We start from the raw sequence: 22,186 nt of genomic DNA, 5'->3' as shown, positions 1-22,186 counted from the left end.
ATCCAGAGTGCATGCGCTTTTCTCGTGTTGCCTCGACCAACGCACGGCGCACTTCTATGTGCGTTCATTTTTCTCTGGCCGAGTGGATTTTCGCCTGGAAGAGTTTTGGGGCGCTATAACGTAAAACTATTCCAAACTTTTCTGTTCCAATTCTGCAATCAGACCTCCACGATTTGTCAAAAGCTTTTTTCGACCACCCCCACTTCGCCTGTCTGCCACGCGACGTCACCAAATACCCGCGATAGCTCCCCATCTGATATGACGCGTACAAACTGATTATGCATGATTGGACCGAATAAAAGAAAAATAGATTTAAGATTCGACGCCTTTTCGCCATTAGACCTCAGCTATTGGTCAAAAGCTTTAGGGCTGCACTCGCTTCACTTGTCTGTCACGTGACGTCACAAAACCGCAAAAGCTCCCCCCGTCAAAGTGACGTGTACGCGTTAAAGATGCATTAATATGCCGAACAAAACTGAATTTTCTTCTGAATAGCCGCAGGCTGCCCCGTTCCGAAAGGAATAAAAGATGGCTGCCGCCGATCGCTTAGGCACTGGCTGCTCGGACCTGCCGGAGAGCATGGGTTTATTTGCGTATAATAAATCTTGCGTCGCCGTGTAACGTTTTCGAGCACTTTCGGCACGTTTACGACCTCGTTTTGCCAACTCTTTTTTGCTGAGGATCCGTTTGGCGTCATTCGTTAGCTTCCGTTGCATGCCGCCGCGATTTTCGACCAGCCACCGCAAGCTAAGTAAGGGAAAGCGGACCAATCGCAGACGCTGGCACCACCTTCTTCATCCGGTTATTGACTTTCAGTGCAGTGGCTCAGCACCATCGAATCCCTCTAGCCTAGAGCGTGCTCCTCGCCTCTTGTGAGCCAATTGTATAAGACAAGCCGCTCAGTGTAGGCAATGTCATTCGTTTTTCAAGCAAACAAAAGTGACCTCCTATGAACGAGGAGAGCGTTTGATTAGTCTGTTCAGACAATCCTGCAGGTGACCGCCCGATGCTTGCGTCGCCGGTTACACAAATTTGACGTCAGCAGAATGCAATAAAAATATATTGGAATGGTTTTACGTTACAGGGCCCCTGGACGCTTTCTGGCTAGCAGACCAGAAAAAGAAACACTGGTCGCTCGCCGCCATCACTGCGGAGACTCGACGCGTTGCGACGCGTTCGCTTGAAAGCAACCTCTCCGGAAAATTTTCTCTCATCGGTGTAGGATACCGAGCAGTGTGCTTACGGGAGATCACGCTCTCTCTGTGGTGCACACCAAGCAGCCAGACCATCCGGAGCAATCGTCAACACGACCTGCCCTCCTTGATGCATCTCTGTATGCCAACTGGACTCCGCCGAAGCGAGGCCACCCTGCTTTATCGCTTATGGTTAGGGGTGGGCTTCACGAAATCTCACTCATTTCGCATTGGAATGGCCGTCAACGCTCTCTGCAATGCCTGTCTTTGCGAGGAGACGCTGGAACACATTCTGTGCGACTGTCCTGAATGTAATGTTCAGAGACAGTCCATGGCGTCCGTTCTAGCGCACCTTGACAATAGACCATTGTCAGTTGCAACTATTTTCACATATCGCCGACAGAAGACATCGCAGCTGAAGGCGACGAAGGGACTACTTCGGTTTATGAAGGAGACGGGCTTGGACAAGCGGCTGTGACAGTGATGTCACGTACCGCGCAAGAGTGACAGACTGTAACCAACGATGTGTGTACCGTGTTATGTGCTCTCTATCTCTTCTCCTCATCTTTCATCCCCCCCCCCATCCCGCTCCCATGTGTAGGGTAGCAAACCGGTTAGGCTAAACTGGTTAACCTCCCTGCCTTCCTTCTCCCCTTTTTCCTTCCTTCCTACGGTTCTCTGTGGACCAAATGTCTCACGTTTTCTTCGATATTCCTTCGGTAGACCTATTAGGTGCCCAAAGTATGCATTCGAGTATTGCCAACATGTTTTGCTTTGCGTTTTTGTTTTCGTGCCCCCACCCAACAAAAGAAAAAAAGACATTGTTGCGGTGCCGCAAATTATCGCATGGCAAAAGTTCAATTTTGTTACTTCTACTTTTGCGGGAAGTAATTGGCCACGGGACGCTTCAGTTGCCGGATACTCTTATTATATTATTGCGATAGCAATTATATGAGCAGGCGCATTCCTGCCATCGCCCTCATGCTCCATGTAAAGTCCAAGGGCTATAACATCGTGACCGCGCGCCGCATGCTGTATGTGCGAGTGAAAGCGTAGAGGGGGGAGGCGGAGAGGGGGGCATGGGTGAGCCGACGATGGCGGCTCGGTCTTGTGTGCGTAAGGGAGAAAAGCGGGGAGGAAGCGCGCCGCCTCCTGTCGCGGGCGATACATCAAGGCGAGTGGAGGGAGGGGGTGCTGTGATTTGTGAATCTGTGGTTGCGCAACATGTTTATTTGCCTTGTTTGACGCGTTACATAAAGTGACTTCTTTAGATACGTACATTTATTGGAGACTTATACGCACATTTAAATTTCTTGTTGCGAGGTATTGTGTATACGTGCAGTGAACTTTGTTTCCAGTGCCAATTTTTGCCCTTTATCAAGCTGTATCTTAGCATTTGTATATCCCATTGTATCTTCGAATTTTTAATGTGCGAGGGCGAGTCAGATGAAAGTGAGCCAACCCACCCTGCGCAATAATGGTTCGGTTCATTATCTGCGAGGCAAGCGCGTAGCACACATACATCTCTCATTTACGAAAGCGACACGCAGGTGTGAGGATAAAGGTTCTTTAATAATCTCATACACTGGGTTGAACATGGTTGCGTGACATAATGGACACTCCAAAAGTTGAACAGCGCGGTGTCGTGAGGTCTTTGACAGCTGAAGGTGTCTCTTAAAAAGAAATTATTCGCCTATGGCTGCCGTGTACGTTGAACATTGCATTTCATTGGCCATTGTGAAGCGTTGGAGCAAACGGTTCAAAGAAGAACGTGAAAGTTGCAAAGACGATCTAAGACCGGGCCAAAGCCACCGTGCAATCACTCCCAACACAACTGCAAAGGTTGATGGGCTGATCAGGCAAGATCGGAGGATAAGCGTCGATGAACTGGGAGGGTTTGTGAACATCAGTAACGGCTCATGTCACACCATAATTCATAAACATCTCGGTTATCGGCTCTTGTGTGTGCAATGGAAGCCCAACATTTTGAACCGCCGCCAGAAGGCGGAGAGGTTCGGCGCTGCCTCGACACATCTTATCCGGTATCACAATGAGGGTGACGACTTCTTGTCTACAGTTGTGACCGGGGACAAATCATGTTGCCACTACTATGAGCCTGAAACACGTCGGCAAAGCTTACGGTGGAAACATTTGAATTCACCACCCCCAAAGAAAGCAAAGGCCGTCATTTCTGTCGGGAAGGTGTAGCCGACTTTTTTTTTCGCTCGTCAGGGGCCATTACTGATAGAAATTTCTAAATCTTGAGAGACTATCAATTCTTTTCATTATTGTGAAACGCCGGATCGGCTGCGTGTCTCAATAAAAAACAAACAACGTGGAAAATTCAGAAATGAGGTAATCTTGCTTCATGGCAGTGCCCGTCTCCACGTCGCTGATGCGTTTAACACAAAACTGGGAAAGTTCAAATGGGAAACGCTGCAACATCTGCCATACAGCCCAGACCTGTCGCCTTGAGACTTCCACATTTTCGGGTGATTGAAAAAAAGCTCAATAGAACCAGATTCGTGTCGGACGATGACGTTCAAGTCAAGTCAATGTTCAAGTCAGTTACAGAAGTTTTGAAACAGCAACCCAAGTTTTATGAGACGGGAATCACGCGACTCATTAGTCAGCGGGACAAATGTCTAAATGCTCAGGGAGACTACATTTAAATAAAGCACCCCGTTTGTCATATATTCGCATTGGCTTACTTTCATTTGACGCCCTCGCATATTTTGCAGAACTCATGCTTTTTATATGTGCTCTCTGCTGCGACTATAATTTCTGTGCAATTACTCACAATATACACGACCGGTGACAGCTGCTCCTGCGCAATACATTGTAACAAAGGACAGCGTCATTGAGATATTACCTGGCCGTTACATATCTATAAATATGTAAACAAAGTTCTTGAATTCCAAAGTTGCATTAAAATATTTGTCCTAAGCTTGTTCATTGCATGGCCTTCACATTTTTCATATCAGCGGTTTCAAACTGATATTGGTCTAAAGTTCGTGGGATATTTTCTTATTAAATATAGAGAAAACATGGAAGCATTGATATCAGTTATATTGGGCACATTTTTTGACACATACGAGTATATCTTTTATGAAAAAATACATATTTTACTTGTCTTGACAGTGCGTAGCGTTCAAGAATTCGTTTGCAGCTTCTTTGGCAATGGCGATGCAGTTATTGTTCATGTATTTGATCCCTCGACAAATTCTATAAGGAGGAGGCGGAGCTGAAACGTGAGACCCCCTCCCGAACGAAACTTCTGGCTGCGCCATTGGCGAGGACTGTGAAAGGAAAGCAGCAGCTCGTCTTATCGTGTCTGGTTTAGCGGTAGGGGAACTTACGTGTTTACCTTACGCGTTAAATAAGTTGGTGTCTGACGATTACATTAGGCGAGGCTCTGTATACAGTGATTCATCAGTAATTAGCACTGTTGTTACGTTTATACATTGTTGCCGTTATGCTTTACCTCACCGCAGTGACGTGCTAATGTGTGGTACCTTGTAGAACTTTGTTTGACATTGCGCAGCGTTTTGGATTATTGTCATTGTACTGCGAAACCGTATTGTTATAGCAGCTGTGCAATGGGCCGCTTTGTATGTCGGAGACTTGAAAAAAGCGCGCGTGTTCGCCCACTCACGAAGGCCGAGCGAAGTCGTTCGCGCCAGCGCACCACGCTAAAGTCCGATTGTCTCGCCAGTTTCTTTGCCAATTCGTCACGCAGTCAACTCACAGGCATTTCTAGTAGATGAAAATGCCTTCGAAATTGAATATTGGAACGCTGCTCCAGGTGGTTTCGTGGCAAAAAGCTAGCCCGCTAAGATTTCACGTGCCGTGGGCGACGTAAAACACTGCGTTCATGTGAAGCACGTTCTCGGGTTGGTCGTTGTTGAAAGAATACAAGTTCGTTGGTGGAACTTTATTAGAATCGGGCATTTCATACAGGCAACCGAAGAAGGCAAATGAAACTTGCAGTGCATTACTCTTTGCAACGGGATACCTAGTATGTAGCCGAGGTCCTCCTTGAAAGTCATGTTATTCGCTCGACACAATTTACAAACCTGTGTTCTAGACGTTAAATTGTGCCAGGTCATCATCATCCTGTCGCCGTATGGAACTCGCAAGGATGGTGTTGACATCCTTCAGTGGGTGACTGCACGAGCCATGGAAAATAAAAATAAAGTGTGTTTGCGTCAAACAAACGCTGGAAACGAGCGCTGAGCACTGCTGTGAATAAAACGAACAGGTTTCGGAGCTCATACGTGCGGTTCGGTCAGCGACCGAAATTTAACTTCAAAGGCTGACTTAGTCCGCTTTTGCTCCACCCTGTCAATAGTGGCAGTACCGCGTGTCGTACTCTATTTCCTGTTTTCTCCTCTGGCCAATATTGCCATTAGCACGCATTGCACTCACACACAAACGCGCAAAAAGAAAAGGAAAGTGGTGCGTATGCACCACATTCAGGCATATTACGCTGAATTTTGCGTTCAGTGGCACCGATCCCCCATACCACGCTGCCTAGCCCTTAATCAATCACACTGGATTATTAGTGTTCTGTATTAGTGTTCCGGGCTATTCGTGTTCGCTTGTCCCGTGCTTCGGTGTCTTCTCTTGTCCCGTCTTGAACATGCGCTTACCAGTATTCATTTATTAGTGTTCTCTCAAAGACCGTCTTATGCATCACTCGGTGAGTATACTATATAGTATGATACTTCGTAAAGAAAACAAGCTAGCCCTAGATATGAATATAATGACACAAATGAACGATCGGAAATAACTATATATCCGCAATTATTTTAGGGGTAAGAACTGAAATACGCATGTCTGTGGATTACTAAAGAAAACAGTCCACGTAGTAAACAGTGTTAACGATGCTTGAAAGTTCGATCTTGAGGCTCTGAGTGAAGTGTCGATAAGAAAATAATGTTTTTCTTGTTTTCTCCACCACCTGTACAGACACCACGAAACTCTATACTAGGCCTGATGCGGACCTGCAGGTTGGGTGATACAAAGCGATGAAAGTTGTGCGCACTTGCCCCCGGGGGCAATATTTTTTTACCCACTGGACGGCCGAATAACTCGAGAAGTCTTGCGCACGCTCACAACGGGCGGGCGCGCACACATACACAGAGGCCAGACGCCGCCAGAAGCCTGGCCCCGAGCTTTCACTCCTTCCTGGAGAGCCTCATTTTGAGCAAAGCAAACGCCGTCAGTCTGGCTGCCAGCTCGAACGCCAGCAAGACGACAGTCAACACGTGTATCTTCTTGTCCGCAGCACCTACGACCTCCAGGAAGTGCGCCGGGTCCTCGTACAGGCACACGAACTCGTCACACTCGAGGTGTTCGCGGCCGTAGCCGTACACTGACAAGAGTAAGCCGTTGTACGCGTAGTACATGTACGACGCGTCTGTCATCCACCGTGTGTACGGGCTGAGCAAGTGCGCCGGCACGAAGAAGCCACAGAAGAAATAGGCTGGAGACACCACTGGCAGGGCAAGGAACACTGCAGTCTGCACGGGAACCAGAAAGAAGGGTTTTACTTCAGAGAAAGGAGGCGGGGTTACGGCTCTAACCCCCGTATTCAGAAATGCATCTTAACTTGAAGCCCATGCTTGATTTGATTTTAATGACGCCTGTCTTGAACGCACCGAAAGAAACGCAATGAGCATCTTTGGCGCGTTCGCAACAGGCGTCATTTATATCAAGGCAAGCATGCGCTTGAAGTCGAGATGCATTTCTGAATACGGCGGTAAGTCGCGAAGTGTACCCCAGCGTACTAAACGATGCCGCGTCGGGGAAGATTCAGCTGGCATTCGGTAATTACTCAATCCTATACAAACAGCGGATATTAAACAGTGGAGCGGTGGTAGTATTATTTGGCTACGTGCCTCTTAAAAATTATCTCGATTTCGAGCTGAAAACGCCAGCAACTGTTTTGCTGGCTTTTGTCAGTAAAATTGGCTTCTTTTTCAATTTAATGACTGAGTACTGACTTTTGGGCCTACACTCCAGTGATACCTTTTTTTTTCTTGTGCAGAGTAGACAGCTGGACACTTAATATGGTTAGCCTCTCTGCCTTTCCCTTCTTGTTTTCTCTCCCTCCCTCATTTTCTTTTTTTTTTCTTGCACGCAGAATGAGGAACATCTATGACAATGAACTTGCATGTTTAAAGCAACGTGTATGTATACCTAAAAGAATACAAGCAAGTAAGTGTATCGCAACACTTGTCCAATGATTAAGCATAGGCAAATGTTTATCACCTAATTGGCCTGTTGATTCCATAATTATACCGCTAGTAACGCGTCCTTGTCTTTTCTTACTTAGTATACTTGTCTCTTTTTTCGCATCATTCATATAACCTTGTTCCATCTTGCCCAAATTGCCGTCGTTCTGAAGCTGTCTCGATTAAATAAAGCGAAAAGCCGATGCAAGACAGCCTAAAAGTCGATGCAATCACCCCGAATCCTACAAGAGCTATGCAAACATGACCTAACGACAGATGTCCCTGGCGAAGGGGCTTCAAGATTTCGAGATAAACTGCGCACCACACATGCTACATACGGTACGTCTACGGTTCGAGCATGAAAGAAACGAAAAAAAAATCCACGCGTGTATATTCTTAGTGCCAGAGCTGAATTCTTGCGGCGAAGAGAAAGTAGTCAATGACAGGCAAATTCATTTAATCGTGCATGTCGGAAAACTCGTGGCGTTCAGTTTGACAGGTATAGTCACCAAAGCAGGTAATCAACCGTATGACTTTCTTATTTAGTCCTGGACATCAGCCTGCCATTCATTTCTCACATTCCCAACTTTGATATGTGGTTGCCGATGCCCTGGCTCTAGTGCTGCGTTCGTCACCTCATAACACGCACGTTCTTTCTATCGATGCGTTGCTCTGCTATCTCACCTGAAGCTTGGAGACTGCCGACACGATGAGAGCCAAGGCCTGCGACACGGAGCAGATCTGGACGCTGAACAGCATCAGGCTCGCAAAGCGCCAGAGCACCATAGGCTGCCCCGTCGGGTAGTAGACGATGCCGATCAACAGGCCGATGGGGACGACCTGAGCGAGGGCCGAGTTGCCAAGACGCATCGCATGTGAGGCTCTGGTTCAAACGCACGGTGCTCTCGCATTCATCCTTTTGTCTATGTCCTAAGTTTCAGCTGAGTCGCTCCTGATCATTTCACCTCAAAATACGACCAGAAACTACGACACAGCGTATAACGTGAAGCGCAATTCAGCCAGGAAATTGCTCATATGTGTGTAGACCTAAGAAGTTACCGTAAGTATTATAGGATATGTCACGTGTGCTGTTACCCCTGCCATTTGGGGCAACTACCAATGTTGCCACCACTTATCAACCATGGGACCAACATGGACGCAACATGTTCATCTTATTATCAAGCTCACCTCCGTTCAGCTGCCCATAAATAATCGAGAATTTACAGTATAATTGATTCAGGCAAAGTTCCAAAGCTCGAAAGCTGCCAAAGAAATCTCCCCCTTTGAACTAATGTGGAAAGTGCCGGAAAATATAATCTCAGCTCATTAGGTTTATGCGATAACTAAAATGAGAAGGCAACAAATCCAAATAAAACAGCACCAACGTATTGGCGGAACCGAAATATGAAACACAAGTGATAATTCAAAATATTTAGTATAAATAACCCGCATGACAACGAAGGGTTTGTGTACACATTACAATATCCCCAAATGCACCATAAACACGTTTATTACGAAGCTGTTTCTCGGGTATCTGAGGTACAGCTTACCTGTACCAGAGTCCTTCCATTTTTTTTGGGGACTCTGCCTGTACTAAGCAATACCTGCAGAAGTAACATCCGCACAATCGAGAGTGCACAGGTGCAGGCACTCAGTGTTTGTCTTGGATTGCCGCGCTGCACATCAACAGCGGAGACAATTACGTTTGCTCCAGATTACCCAGCCACAACTCGTATGATATTGGAAGTGCTCAGAGCACACATGAGGCACGTTGCTTGCACTTCCACCACCTCGCCGCGCTACCGAAAGACCGGCCCAGTGCCTCCTTTTGCCAGGAGATATCGGCGTACCGTGACTGCCTCCCTACGGATTATACACCTGCCGAGAGGCTTATAGCACCTCCTTGGTTTTTGGATCGCCCACAAGTTCGAGTCTCGAGATCAGTACCGGGAATTCGAACGAAACGAGGACTTTCGTCGCCAGCTCTCAAGCAGCTATCTCTGCTTATGATGCACGAGCCATACAAGACCCATCTCCACATTTACACTGATGGCTCGACAACTGTGGATGGATCTACAGGAGCTGTGATCTTTTCCAAAAAAGCCATGACTATTCAGTTTAAATCATCTCACCGGACAACATCGACTGCTGCGGAGCTTGCTGCACTTCGCAGTGCACTTCGCATGATCCATGAAGGCCTACCTCGAAGATGGAGCATATTCACAGACTCGAAGGCAGCCCTGCATAATTTGCTATCCGCTCTACGTCGTGGACCACAAGACCAACTTGTGCTAGAAATGAGGCAGCTGTATCAGCATCTAGCAGAGAAAGGACATGGCATCACTTCTGAGTGGCTCCCAGGCCACTGCGGCATCAAGGGCAACGAAAACGCCGATGAAGCTGCTAGGAGGGCTCGCGAAGGTGCCGTGAAGGAACCCATTGCCCTATGAAGACCTGACGCAGCAACAAAGCTTCGCATACTAGCGCGTGATGCCACACGATCCATGTGGAACACGCCAGATTTCCAACATACTCGACTGTACCGCCTGGACCCATGCCTCTGACTACGCCTTCCAGCTGGACTATCCCAAATTGAGACAACTGTTCTTACCGACTATGGCTAGGAGTGTCTTTCACGAATGCATTTACTTGACGCATCAGAATGACTGACAGTGCTGCCTGTGATAGTTGCGACAGCGAGGAAACAAACGAACATATCCCCTGTCATTGTCCTCGCTACAGCTCCCAGAGACAGTCGCTCGTGACGGCGTTGGTACGCCTCGTTGACCGACCGCTTTCTGAGCAGACAATGTTGAAGTGTGCTGGCTGATGCGACCTTTCCACCAGAAGGCGGTGAAGGCGCTACTAAAGTTTCTCCGGACAAGCGACCTGCTTGAGCGACTGTGACACTCCTGCGTTCCTTTGTGTGAGTGTGTTTCTCTTTTTTTTTTCTTTTCTTTCCCATCTCCCACTCTTGTCATGTGTGTGCACTTTTTTTTAACGATCTTTCTATCTCCCCTTAACGCTTCCCCAGTGCTGGGTAGCAAACTGGATGTGTATCTTCCGGTTAAAATCCCTGCCTTTCTCATCTCTTTTATCTCTCTCTCTCTCTCTCTCTCTCTATATATATATATATATATATATATATATATATATGTATATATATATATATATATATCCTTTTGTTATTATTTACTAGCTCACAATTTTTCCTTTTCTGCGAAACCACCAAGCTTTCTTTTTTTATTTACTCCGTCACAGTTTTCCGTCTGTGAAATGACGAATTTGTGTCTCTTATAACAAATTACAGCAGGCTGTATCATGGCGCCATCGGCAACGCTAACAATGGTTTGGTTGGAACAAAAGGGCGCATATTTATTTGTTGTCGCAGCTGGCATAGCATCACATTCGAAGTAGTAAATATCTTTAGTTGCGTCAAAACATAACGCTATGTTAACTCCTGACCCCGTTATTGTAGCCATTGAAACATCAGCCGAATTCCGATAGAAATAATTCAGCAGGTTAAAAAATAATTCAGCGTAAATAATTCTGTGCTAAATTCTTTCAGGTGTCCAAAACAAGTACAAAAGATTGTGTTGTGCACTCAAGCAACAGAGATTACTTCACGATGCCCGTGTACTGTAAAAAGACGTTGCACGGAATTCAACGTCAACAGTATCAGCGAAAGCATCAACAATGTTTTTGCTACTCACCAGGAAAGGAATCTCGGCAATATAGTTTGCCAGATAGTAAACGTGCAGGCTGTACCAGCAGTTTCGTTGTTCTCGTGCCAAGACTAGTACTTCCATCGGAACTGGAACAATATGAAAACGCAGCGCACGGCAGTGTAAGGGTTTGCCTTCTGTTGCTGGCTCAAAACTAGCCGAATGTCTCTCGATGTGGTCCTTGCGCCAAGGAATGTACACCGTCAACAATTCACGTGCGCCCATTAAACATGGGAGGCCGTACACTCATTGTTAAAGAAAAAATGCCGCGACCCCTGCGCAGTATACCTAAGCAAGAAAGAGGTGGGCCACATCAGGCGAAATTTGTGTTCAAGCAAAGCTCGTAAAACGCTTGGTGCAATGGAAAGGCTGTCGTCGTCTTAGCTGTGGGCTGAGGCTAAGGTGTGTGCCTTCCATTCATTTTAAAACATCGGTGACAGCTTCATCAAATTTAAAGGCTTTACGGTGAATCTCGCATTTGTGTGGTGACGGGAACACAAATACTGGCTGAAATCTGTGTTCATGGCAGCCTGAATCATTGTTAAAATGAAATTTTCTTTGTTTTTGCTGAATAACAAGGAAATGGAGCAGCGGACCTATTTTACACCTTTATCCCCTCACAGGGAATGACCTTGTAGCACAACATAATTGTAGTGCGATTGAACGCAGCGCCACCACTTGCTGCTATAGTAGAGAATTTTCTTCACTTTTTTGATGACGTGATTACTGGCAAGATCAGCGTGTGTTAGAAGAGCTGCAAAATACTCACATACAATAGCGGCGGGCAGGACTGACTGGAAAACGCAGACGCAGGAAATGGCGAAAAACATGGTGACATTGTTCGTCACCGTGGTTGCCTTGTTACCTATGCCGTAGAAGAGTATCACCATGAATGCCGCGAAGCCAACGTATGCCACGAGCCTCAGAGGTGTTGCCACCTGCATAGGCGTGCAAAGCAGCTTTCACTCACACCGCACCGAATAACCAAAATATTCTGAAGTTTAAAGAAAGTCGTCGAGTAACTGAGATAAGATATCTCGTAATGCGTGGGCTGCGACTATGCAAGCAAAAAGGTATGTTCACTTGAGTGCATTGGAAGTGCGAATAGAATGACTAGGAGTTCCATGTAGAATGGTAACCCATTTAAAAAGTGGGGCGTGAAGGCGAGGTGGAAAGGAAATTGGCTAAACAAATAATTCCCCAGGGTGACTTTCACCGCTGGTGCGCTTAACTCGAACTCCGCCTTTGGTTAACATAGGAAGTTTTTATATGGGCTGCTTATTGAATTATGGTTCTGGCACCTTCCAACAGTACCAGGAAAGGGTGCAAACGAGATCAAAGTGGCCACGCATGTCTTTATGCGTTATTCTCTGTAGTTATTCACGATTTTATAATGTCGTACTTGCCGTTTCGTTTTCGGTAGCATCGACCCCTAAGCAAAGACTAACAAAGCGGCTACTGCCCTCTACCACAGTTGGATAGCGCCACGGAACATTGAGCATGCTACCGCTTCGTTGGCTTCGAACTTGTCATCGCGTTCACACTGCGTTACACTGGAGAGGAAGGAACGGCGCGACACGCTTTCCTTGTCTCTCGTCTTGTGTCAACCATTGTACATTGAAGGTATGGCGTCCCTACTTAAATCGTTGCCTTCTTTAGCGGCTTTTGCTAAAGTATGAACCGCCGCAGAGAAGGATGGATGAATAACTTTCTTGAGGTCCCTCGGTGCGCGCGATGAGCGCGCCACTCCCATGTTGGGACAGAGAGGCCATGCCCCTCCGCCGCGTCGCGGGCCCGATGGATAGCCCATAGCTGTGCTTCAAGGTCCGAGCTGCGTAGATCTCGGTCCCACTCTTTCTTGGTGGTCCTGGCCCCCGTCGCCAGGGGGCAACCCCAGAGCATGTGAGCAAGGCTAGCTATATCTTTACAAAAGTGACACGCAGTGTGAAATGCGATGTCGGAATAAACGGGTCGTTCGGATGAGTGACATTTTTATCGCTATACAGCCGGGAGTACTGAATGAGCAATATTTGACAAGTAGTTTCCCGTTAATCATTACGCAGTGAAGCCATAAACATTATCGGCACATGAAAAAACTTTGGTTATTAAGAGATTAATTTTAACCTGCATTATGCGGCAAAAGCAAAGGCAGACGTGCTGGACCACGTTTTAAAGTTCGGCTTTTAAGAAACTCAAGGTTGTGGAGCCCAAAACGAATACAGGACTTTCTTGTACTACTTCCTACAACTGAGCCGAAAGGTTAGAGCCAGGTAAACCAAGAAGAACATAACTGACAGAGGGCACGCACCTTGTTGCGGAAAACTGAAAGCCAACAGCGTTTCAGCAGGACTCGAAACTGGTGAAATTGGTTGACCTTGAAGGAGTACATCCTGTAGGCCTCTGCTTTTTGCTGTTGAATAAGCATCAATAATATATTTCTGAAGGGCCATTGTAGATGGCATGATAGCAGCATATGAGTTAACCAAAAATAACACTAACAAGAAATACGAATGGCTTAGACAAAATCTGCCCATTTTTTTGTTTCATTTGATCAAAAATAGAAAAAACATTATTTTGCCATCAACAAACATAAGGCAATAGATTGTCATCTTAGTCGTGTTTACAGCCCATAAATGTACGAGCAGTTTAGGCGAAAATTTACACAACCTTGTAACGACATTGGGTCGTATAGCACAGGAGTATTTTGACCCCACCTCAATGCGTGTCAGCACAAGTAAAGCCAGTGGAACAGTACGCTTCCGGGTTGACTGCCGTCGTGCAGACAAGATCCCGCGTGGGTGAGTGCATTGAGCAAGCAAGATTTGTGCAGTGATCAGAGCAGTTTCGAACCGTGTCAGCTCCCGGGACATCTAAAAAAAAATCTGAAATTTTAATTTGGAATATCACGATATAATTACGAGGCACGCCGTATTGGGGGACTCCAGATTTATTTTGACCATTGGAGGTTCTTTAACATGCACTTAAATTTTTTAACACCGCCAATTTCAATGCGAAACGAGATTCCCCGCAGTGCACGGCACCGACTTTCATATATACCTTCCTGTTCGACCTCTGTAAGTGGCCATGATGCCATTTATAATTGTCTATTTACTAGTATGTTCACGCAGACCTTGCTCGCGCTCACAAACTAGCGAGAAAATGGCACGATATCCCGTTTTATAGGGTTCGCACACATTCAAACGCTTGGAAATCGCCTATCGGCAACCAATCTGAGCAAGATTGGCCGCGATGGCGCTGCGATCGTCTTCATTTCCGTGCTGTGATTGGCTCAACAGTAAAACATTGCCAGGAAAGTGAAATCATGTAAGAGAAGCCGCCAAAATTCCAGTTGAACTTTACATGTGCTGGTCCTCCAAAGTTCTCGATCGAATAGCTTTAGTGCGCGTGATTTTCTTTGTTGTTCTTCCGATCACCTTTCTGATAGATTGGGAGCATAACAGGTGTAAAAGTGGCAGTTTTAAAGAGTTGTTGCAGGTTACGCTTGAGAACGTACTGCCTGTTTCCAGCAAACGCAAGTACGTACATTTCTTGCAACACAACAGGCTTGCAATAAGTGCATGACGTACCTCGTTAGTCATGATCACTCCGCCGTATTTCGACCGTGTCCCTTTGACGATCGCGCTTTTATCCGGCTCGGGAAGCTCGAACTCAACGCTCAACCTATTGCAGCAGTCACCGTACTCGCCGGACGCTATCTCGCAAACTGTGGCAGCAAGAGCAACAAAACATAACGAGCAGACATCGCACCAAGGTTTACGAAACAAAAAAAAGAATTTGAAATTGCTTACCCGCACTTAATTTATGCCCAACAAGATAACCAGGGCACCAGTAAACAAACAGTGTTTTATAACAAGAAATAAGTGCATACCGAATATACACAGTGCATCAAAGTTTGAATACGCTATATATAGATAGACTCACTGTAGTCGGCGGGGTTGTGAAACTGTGGGCACTGCAGGCCGTGTCTTGAAAGGAATCCCACAAGATGATCCACTTCACCGTTGTAGATGCACTGTCCTCCGGATACCATGTACAGCTGTAAGGAATGCAGCCGCCACTTCAGCGACCGGCTCCAATGGTTTATCTGCGTATCGCAGTGCTGCCCCAAGTCCATTCTACTCGAGCATTTAACCTTCTCCATTGAGTTTGACATAAGTGTCCGCAGCAGCCGCATTAATTAAGCACTACAATGACTTGACAAGGTATACACATAATCAGAATTTTATTTTACCTTCAGTTCATACCAACTATGGCAAACAAACGGCACACTTCGCCGCAATCTGTCTCTGGAATGCCAAACCACTGGCAATCAAAATCTCTCAATCAATTGGCAAATTCAAAAAAGAACTGAAAAATTTCCTCACACCCATGCCATATTCTGCCTAATTGTGGTTGCTTCTTTATGTTTTCCTTTTTTCGTTTATTTTTAGTATTTTTCACCCTGTAACCATCAGACAACTGCTTAGGAGTGTTGGATTGCCTTTGTTTTTTACCCTGTCTAGTTGTGGCTTTTGGGTCCTTTGTTTGCTGCTCTTTCTTTCTTTTTTTACCTGCGATGTACTTTATTGTTTCATTTCGCTACGTCTGTCTTTCTTTTTCTTTGCTTTGCCCGCAATGTATTTTATTCTTTGTCTTCGCTACTGCTGGTTGCTGCTTTAATTAATTTTTCTACATTCACTACCATAGAAGGTCCCGATTCAGTCTCTGACTATGGGACCTCCTTCTATATACACAAATGTTTTGTAGTTCATTTAATGCCTGAAGACTACCACTTCGTACTCTGACTCTGACAGTGATGTGGATCCCATGAGCAAGCACTCACATTTAACGACCTGCAGTGGCAAGGGATGTGCTAAGCTGACGCACCTTACCTTTATCTTACAAACAACGGTTACCGCGCTAAACCTAAAGAAAGTACTATGGAGACAATATTTTTGCGAAATGCCTAAATGCTTTTCTGGAATCAAAGAGTGCCAAAGGTACTGTGCGCTATTGCATTTGAGCAAGTGATCAATATTCTCACCATATCGAAATGAGAGAATATCTTGGCACTGGGGGCATGTATGGAGCAAACGACCGTGTGACCCATGGATGCCATCCGCTTGAGGATCTGTACGCACATTAGACTAGATACGTTGTCCAGGCCACTGCGATCAAAGGAAACACCAGAATATTAGACGGCGGGAAATCACCGTCGTGTGTGTTCAACGTGCACTTGAAAATTGTGTGAGCTCTTTTCGCTGTAAGTGCAGCAAAATTGGGCGAAAGATGCCTGAAGCACGGTCGCGATATGTTCGTATCGTCTGATGGTGGAGTGATTTAGCAAGCACAGAACCAGATAACAAGGAATGTTTTGTCTTTGTCGAGATATTTATGCTGTTATAGACGGTAACAATATCTGATGATCTTAGTTAGGCTGAAGACCACGCGCGAGTGTTTTCTGCCTTAACACAATGCCGTTGATAGTTTGATTCTGTTCTGTTATGTTATGCATAAGGCTGCCGGGGAGCGATTGAGAGGAAGAGTGCCTCGGCTACTCCTTTTTTCTATGTTATGCAGCAGAAACTAAGGAAACCAACAATAATTTTAAGATAAACAGGTAAGAGTTGACTGAAATAAATAAAGATAAAAACGTCGCAACTGAGAGTACACTGACTCTCACAAGAGTACACAAATTAGAGCATACTGAGAGTCCATGCCACTATATACGCTATATATACGATATATACGCTTTGAACTTCTTATTCATTAGTGCAAGGGTCCTTCACGAGCTAAATGAATAGTATGTCTATGTATGTCACGGTGTGGCATTATTCGATTCGGCACCGATTAACGGGCGCCAAAAGATCGTAGGAATAGCAACCGACGAACAAGACCGTTATTGCCGGCCACTCGGGCAAGCGGCCGAAAGAAGTCGAAGGCAGGTTTAGAGATTGTCTTTTGTTGTTGCTGGCGCGACCATGACGCCCCGACGGCATTTTGTAAGAGCCCCTGCGTATTCTCTGCCCCGCGCACGTGCATTGAGAAGCTTGCTAAGAAGGCAGGGGTGCGAATACTCCGAAATATGTGGTGTCTCTGTGCAATCCTGCGTTCGAGCTACTTCTTACGCCGTGCCTGTGTCCACGAATTGCTGACAGTGTATGTTTTCCGACAGCGCCGCATGGCCGCCTGCCGCCATTTCTCCTGTGTTTGTGAACGAACGATAGAGGCCCGCCACGGAAGGGTGTGCGTGTGTGGTGCAATAAAAGTGCGCGACCTTTAAGAGCAGGGGGAATCACCCGTTCCCTCATCCCTAATTAAAAGGGGCGCGGCCAAGACCTTGGGAGGATCCGGGATACAATTGGGTGGACTTGATTTGATCGTCACCAATATCTGCCGTTCACTGACTCAGGGAATTAAGGAAAGGAGAAATTATTTAAGCGCAGCTTTTAGTATAAGTAAAAGTAAAGTAAAAAGTAATATTATGTTATAAACAGAAAGAAAGCGCCGAAAGGCCTGTCAACATTTTATCGTGCTGTTGTGTGTGTGTTTAGTGCGTATTAATGGGGTGCGTGTCTAGCGCTCCAGTTGCCTAAGCTTATCCAAATTCTTGTTTTAGTTCTAACTACGTAAGGTGCGTTTACAGAACAAAATAGTTTAAAAACGGTGGTCCAAGCAAAGGTTGCCGCTTTTAGTGCTGTTACGCAACAGCACACATTCTTATCGACGAAGGAACCTCGCCCGTGCAATGTGCTCGCTACCCATGGCAGGAGCAAAAGGACAAAGGTTTACGCTGAACCGACTGGCATTCAGAGGCGAGCTGCGCGGCGGTGAAAGTATCCAAGGTTAAACGAAACTATCTTGCGAAGGTCATCACTGCAGCAGAACACTACATAAGTTTGTTTTCCCCACTAATTTTGTCCTGTGCCAAACGTTCCAGACCGCATATTGATTCAATGCTGCTAAAGCAGCGCATGCATTAACGCACCACAGTTACCACGTAGTTTCCTGGGAATGGTACCAAACGCCGTGCTTGGCAACAGCAAAATGGGAATGTCTTCGGTCAACGGAACGGGTGGCCGAACACACAGCATGCGCTGCACAGACAAACACAGTATCGCCGCGCAGACGCAGTAGCCGAAGACCAAATGCTGAAATTCATCGCCAAAAAAAAAAGGGGGGGGGGGTGCGACAAATCGTGAGTGCGCCATGACAACGGAACTGCGATGACGAAAAACCTACGCCGTACACGCACGTCCACACAATGATGACTAGCAGTCGACGCCAGGAGCAATCCACCAGAAGCGAGGTCACGACTGCGACTCCGCTCGCTTTCGCGGGGAATAGTTTCCCAGAATATTCCGTACGTGCTGTTCTACGACCCTGCCGGCTTACGCTTAAAATGCTCGACGAGCAGAGCCCATCGGCCGACAACTTCAAGTTGCCTTGACGTATAGCGAGCGCACGCGCGGCGCGGCAGCGAAGTTCTCCCACTGACGTTACACGCGAGAGGGCGCCACTCAATGATTCTGGGACTAATACTGACGACACCTAGCGAAAAAACATAGGCGGCAATGCTGAGCCCAACATAAATCGTTGAGGCCCTCTTTACATGACATCCGAAAAGGTCGTGAGTGGAATGCTGGACGGATGTACTTCTTTCGGACAATGCAAAGGGAAGCTTCTGCGATAGCCCACTCATTGAGACCTCTCGGAAGCCTATAAAATTTAAACTTAGTTCACTGGCTGTGGCTCGGTGTTACATTTGGCAAGTCATACTCGTATATAGTTGGATGGGCCGGAAGCCCTACCAGTGACATTTGCGGCTTGGCGGAAACAAGAGCCCATATTCGGTGCACCTGACCACGTGATAGTACGGAGAGGTAGGTGCTGTGTACCAATCAGACGCACTGCACAGACGCACTGCACAGCCGGCCACTCTGACATCAAAAGCTGCCAGCTAGGCCAGTGGTCACAGCCGACTTATGCGCTAAAAGCAGTCAGAGTCTACGGACCTGCAGGATAAGCCGCGATAGTGACGTTTCCAGCCTGAAAGTGTTGTGTGCCCTGAGTGCCCGGGCCCCCGCCCCGAAACATGCCCGCTGACAATATTGAGCGTGCAGCGAGCTCTCCTCGCCTCATACGAATAGCCCCTTCCTCTTCACGTCGTCATTTCTAATGCATGTTTGCTTAACGAAGGGACCCAGCAAGTACAACGCGGGATAGAACGGGTTGTAAGCAGAAAATCCCAGAAAATGAAGGGGGAAGAATACGCAGGGCATGTTTATTCCTCCGCTATAGGAAGCCACCACACGCCAAAGCTCAGAAAGGACATTTTCGTCCATTTCGCTGCTCCCAACCACAAATTTTAACCAAATTTCCCAATTCTGTACTTATCGTCAGTGGTCCGAGTGGCACCCCGCCCAGGTTACCACCGTGATCGGCCAGACGCCAACATTAGATAATAAGGACGGAATAGAAGCGAGCTAAAAAAATTTTACATTGCACCGGCTCAGGTTCACAATAAATAAAGTGATGAGTGACTCACCGGAGGCATGAAGCTAGCACGATGCGTTATGACTGCGGCCACCCTTGCGTGCTGAAGCTATCTAGAAGAAATGCTGTGCTAGAGAGAGATTAATACGGGGAACCGAGAGGATCGATTTTTTATCAGTTGCAATTACATGAAGCCAGCAGAAAATCAGGGCAGGACAATCATTTCTACGTTTCCATTAAATTTAACAGTTCATGTTTCCTTCGCTTACCCTTTCTTCGTTGTCTGTTGAAACTATGTGGTTATAACGAATTCTGTGGCAGGTGGCAGAACCGACCGCGTACAGCATAGCACGCCGCTGGAGCATTCCACGTAAGGATATGAGGCCTTCGGAATAAGAGAAATAAAACTAGGTCACAACGCGATCAGCTGATACTAACGGAGTGCGTGCTAACTTTTTTTTTTTTTGCAGCTTTCGTTTTTGTTTCTTTCTTCTGCCTCATGCATATTCCTCTTTTTTTCATATCCCTTGACCTTTAAGAAATCATTTAAGGCACTCGCGGTGTAGTTAGCCTGTGGACTACGTGACCTAGTCGAGACATCTGAGAGCCAGACAACCTTGTAGGTTCGTCGAGGAACAGAACAGGCGGGTTGTTAACCAGCTCTTGGGCGATGGCCAGCCGCTTCCGCTGGCCGCCGGACAGATTCTCCGTGAGAGTGTTTCGGCACGCCTCCAGGCCCCATTCTTGTATTGACTGCTCTACCTGCGAGTGGTAACGTCGGAGAATACTGATTTTCTCTCGTGTACTAGGCTTCCTATAATTGGAAGACACTGCATGGTCGGGACTTAAGTACACATAACTTGATGATCGATATGCCTTGCTAAAATTCTTGCAAGTATAGCTTTAAGAATTAAAGTTTCAGATGATGTAACTGGGGCACACAATGTGCGTATTTCTTGCACGGTTGTGTGAACTTAGGACAACGTGCACGGTTTAACGCATTCCCAGCGGTCGTTCTATAAGACGTTATGGGTAAAACACAAGCCAGATAGCACTACATCTTTTTCGCAATTCTCCAGCTGACAAATAAACTCCCTAGTGTTTTCAATAAAGATCTTATGAAAATAGGGGTTTTATGAATAATCAAGAACGCTTCAGTCTCACTGAACTGCGCTGCCCATATAGGTGGCATAATATAGCTCGGTTTTACGACCAAAGTCTGGCAGTGGGAATTCTCGGAGAATCTCGGACACTCATTTTGGCGCTCGCGTACGCAGGTAAGTTGCGAAGGACTTTCTCTGGAATTCCCAGCTCACATAATTTTATAGGGTGAAAAGATGCATCATCACGTTTATGTATTTTTAGACTCTTGTTCTCGGTTCCTATAGGCCGTGACGTTGTCAACATTATTCATCTATCGATCGTAAGTGTCTTCGTCAATTAGGGCATATTCTTGTGCCTCTCCCCTTCCCCCCCCCCCCCTCCCTATGTTCTTACGCGCCGATTTTTTCTTCGCATTATTACATCTCCTAAGCTTGTGCAAATTCGCGCTACACAACGCACACATAAACAAACACAAGCCTGACACGCATGTATTCCTGTTAAATGGTCACTTAGACTGTTCATACTGTAAGATGTAATGCATTACCTTTTATATCTAGCTGTCAGCTGCGCTGCTAAATTCATTACAGCGGAGTAGCAGGTGGGGCATTGCATGGTGCCGAATGGCTCCAGGCTCTCTTTTTTCTTTATATCTAATCGTAACATAAGCAGAACGAAAGTGTCAGGCCACGTCTTCCAACGCATTTCACCTTCTTGGCCTTGTCCTTTGGTTCAATGTTCGGCATTCGCAGTTCAACGCTCATGGAGATGGCTTCGAATACCGTCAGAACTGGCAGCAGGCGGTCTTCCTGCATGACGTAGCAGCTCTGCTTGTTGAACAGCTCCCGTTCGCGCACGTAGCCGTTGATATGAATTTCTCCGGTGTAGCCCTTGTCGCTGCAAGCAAGGAAAGTGCGTGTTTGGTGACGGGAAGAGCTGCTTTCAGTGAGTGCATTGATTGCAGTGCGGTCAGGATGAGAGAGAAAGGAACACGGCACGGCCACGCTGCATTTAATTCAAGCGATCAAGCAGCTTGAAGGAGTGATGAAACGTTGAACAAGATGGGTCGCCTCTGCGCTTCTGAGCCTGTTTCTAGCGAAGACGGTGAGGTCGTCAGCATGCACGCACGCAGAGAGAGACACAGAGGGAGGTGAGAGTCGTATATAGTCACTAAGAATGAAATTCTGATGTTTCACGCGCCAGAACCTCGATATGAATATGAGGCATGTAATGGGGCACTACGGATTAATTTTAACCGCCTGTAGTTCTTTAACGTGCACACGGCCCGCTTCGAAATGCGGCCGCTGTGGCCGGAATTCGATCTCGCGCCCTCGGGCCTAGCAGCGCAACGCCAAAACCACTACGCTACGGCGAGGGTGGGCGTAGTCGTATATTTCGCAAGACCTAGGTTAAACAACACCTTGAGTTCTTC

At 46.6% G+C, this 22,186-nt stretch overlaps 2 protein-coding genes across 3 annotated transcripts in view; one reads left to right on the top strand and one right to left on the bottom strand.

The window, feature by feature from the left end:
* LOC126531754 (ATP-binding cassette sub-family G member 1-like) overlaps positions 1 to 22,186 on the top strand; it is a 221,589-nt gene that overhangs the window by 143,190 nt on the left and 56,213 nt on the right. The window lies entirely within an intron of this gene.
* The window catches only part of LOC126531755 (ATP-binding cassette sub-family G member 1-like), a 45,583-nt gene continuing 28,509 nt past the window's right edge, over positions 5,113 to 22,186 (bottom strand). For both annotated transcript variants that reach the window (XM_055071457.1, XM_050179463.2), the window contains exons 4-13: positions 21,465 to 21,651; positions 20,270 to 20,415; positions 16,202 to 16,325; positions 15,100 to 15,214; positions 14,745 to 14,881; positions 13,466 to 13,567; positions 11,927 to 12,095; positions 11,146 to 11,246; positions 8,117 to 8,272; positions 5,113 to 6,718 (exon numbers count right to left, since the gene is read on the bottom strand). In XM_055071457.1, the coding sequence (XP_054927432.1) occupies positions 6,374 to 6,718; positions 8,117 to 8,272; positions 11,146 to 11,246; positions 11,927 to 12,095; positions 13,466 to 13,567; positions 14,745 to 14,881; positions 15,100 to 15,214; positions 16,202 to 16,325; positions 20,270 to 20,415; positions 21,465 to 21,651 (1,582 nt within the window). In that variant the 3' untranslated portion in view covers positions 5,113 to 6,373. The remainder of the gene's footprint in view (positions 6,719 to 8,116; positions 8,273 to 11,145; positions 11,247 to 11,926; positions 12,096 to 13,465; positions 13,568 to 14,744; positions 14,882 to 15,099; positions 15,215 to 16,201; positions 16,326 to 20,269; positions 20,416 to 21,464; positions 21,652 to 22,186) is intronic.

The sequence above is a fragment of the Dermacentor andersoni genome, chromosome 5, assembly GCF_023375885.2.
Source record: "Dermacentor andersoni chromosome 5, qqDerAnde1_hic_scaffold, whole genome shotgun sequence".
Taxonomy (NCBI): domain Eukaryota; kingdom Metazoa; phylum Arthropoda; class Arachnida; order Ixodida; family Ixodidae; genus Dermacentor; species Dermacentor andersoni.
Note: the sequence above shows the minus strand (reverse complement) of the source record. Positions and strands in the feature narration are given on the sequence as shown.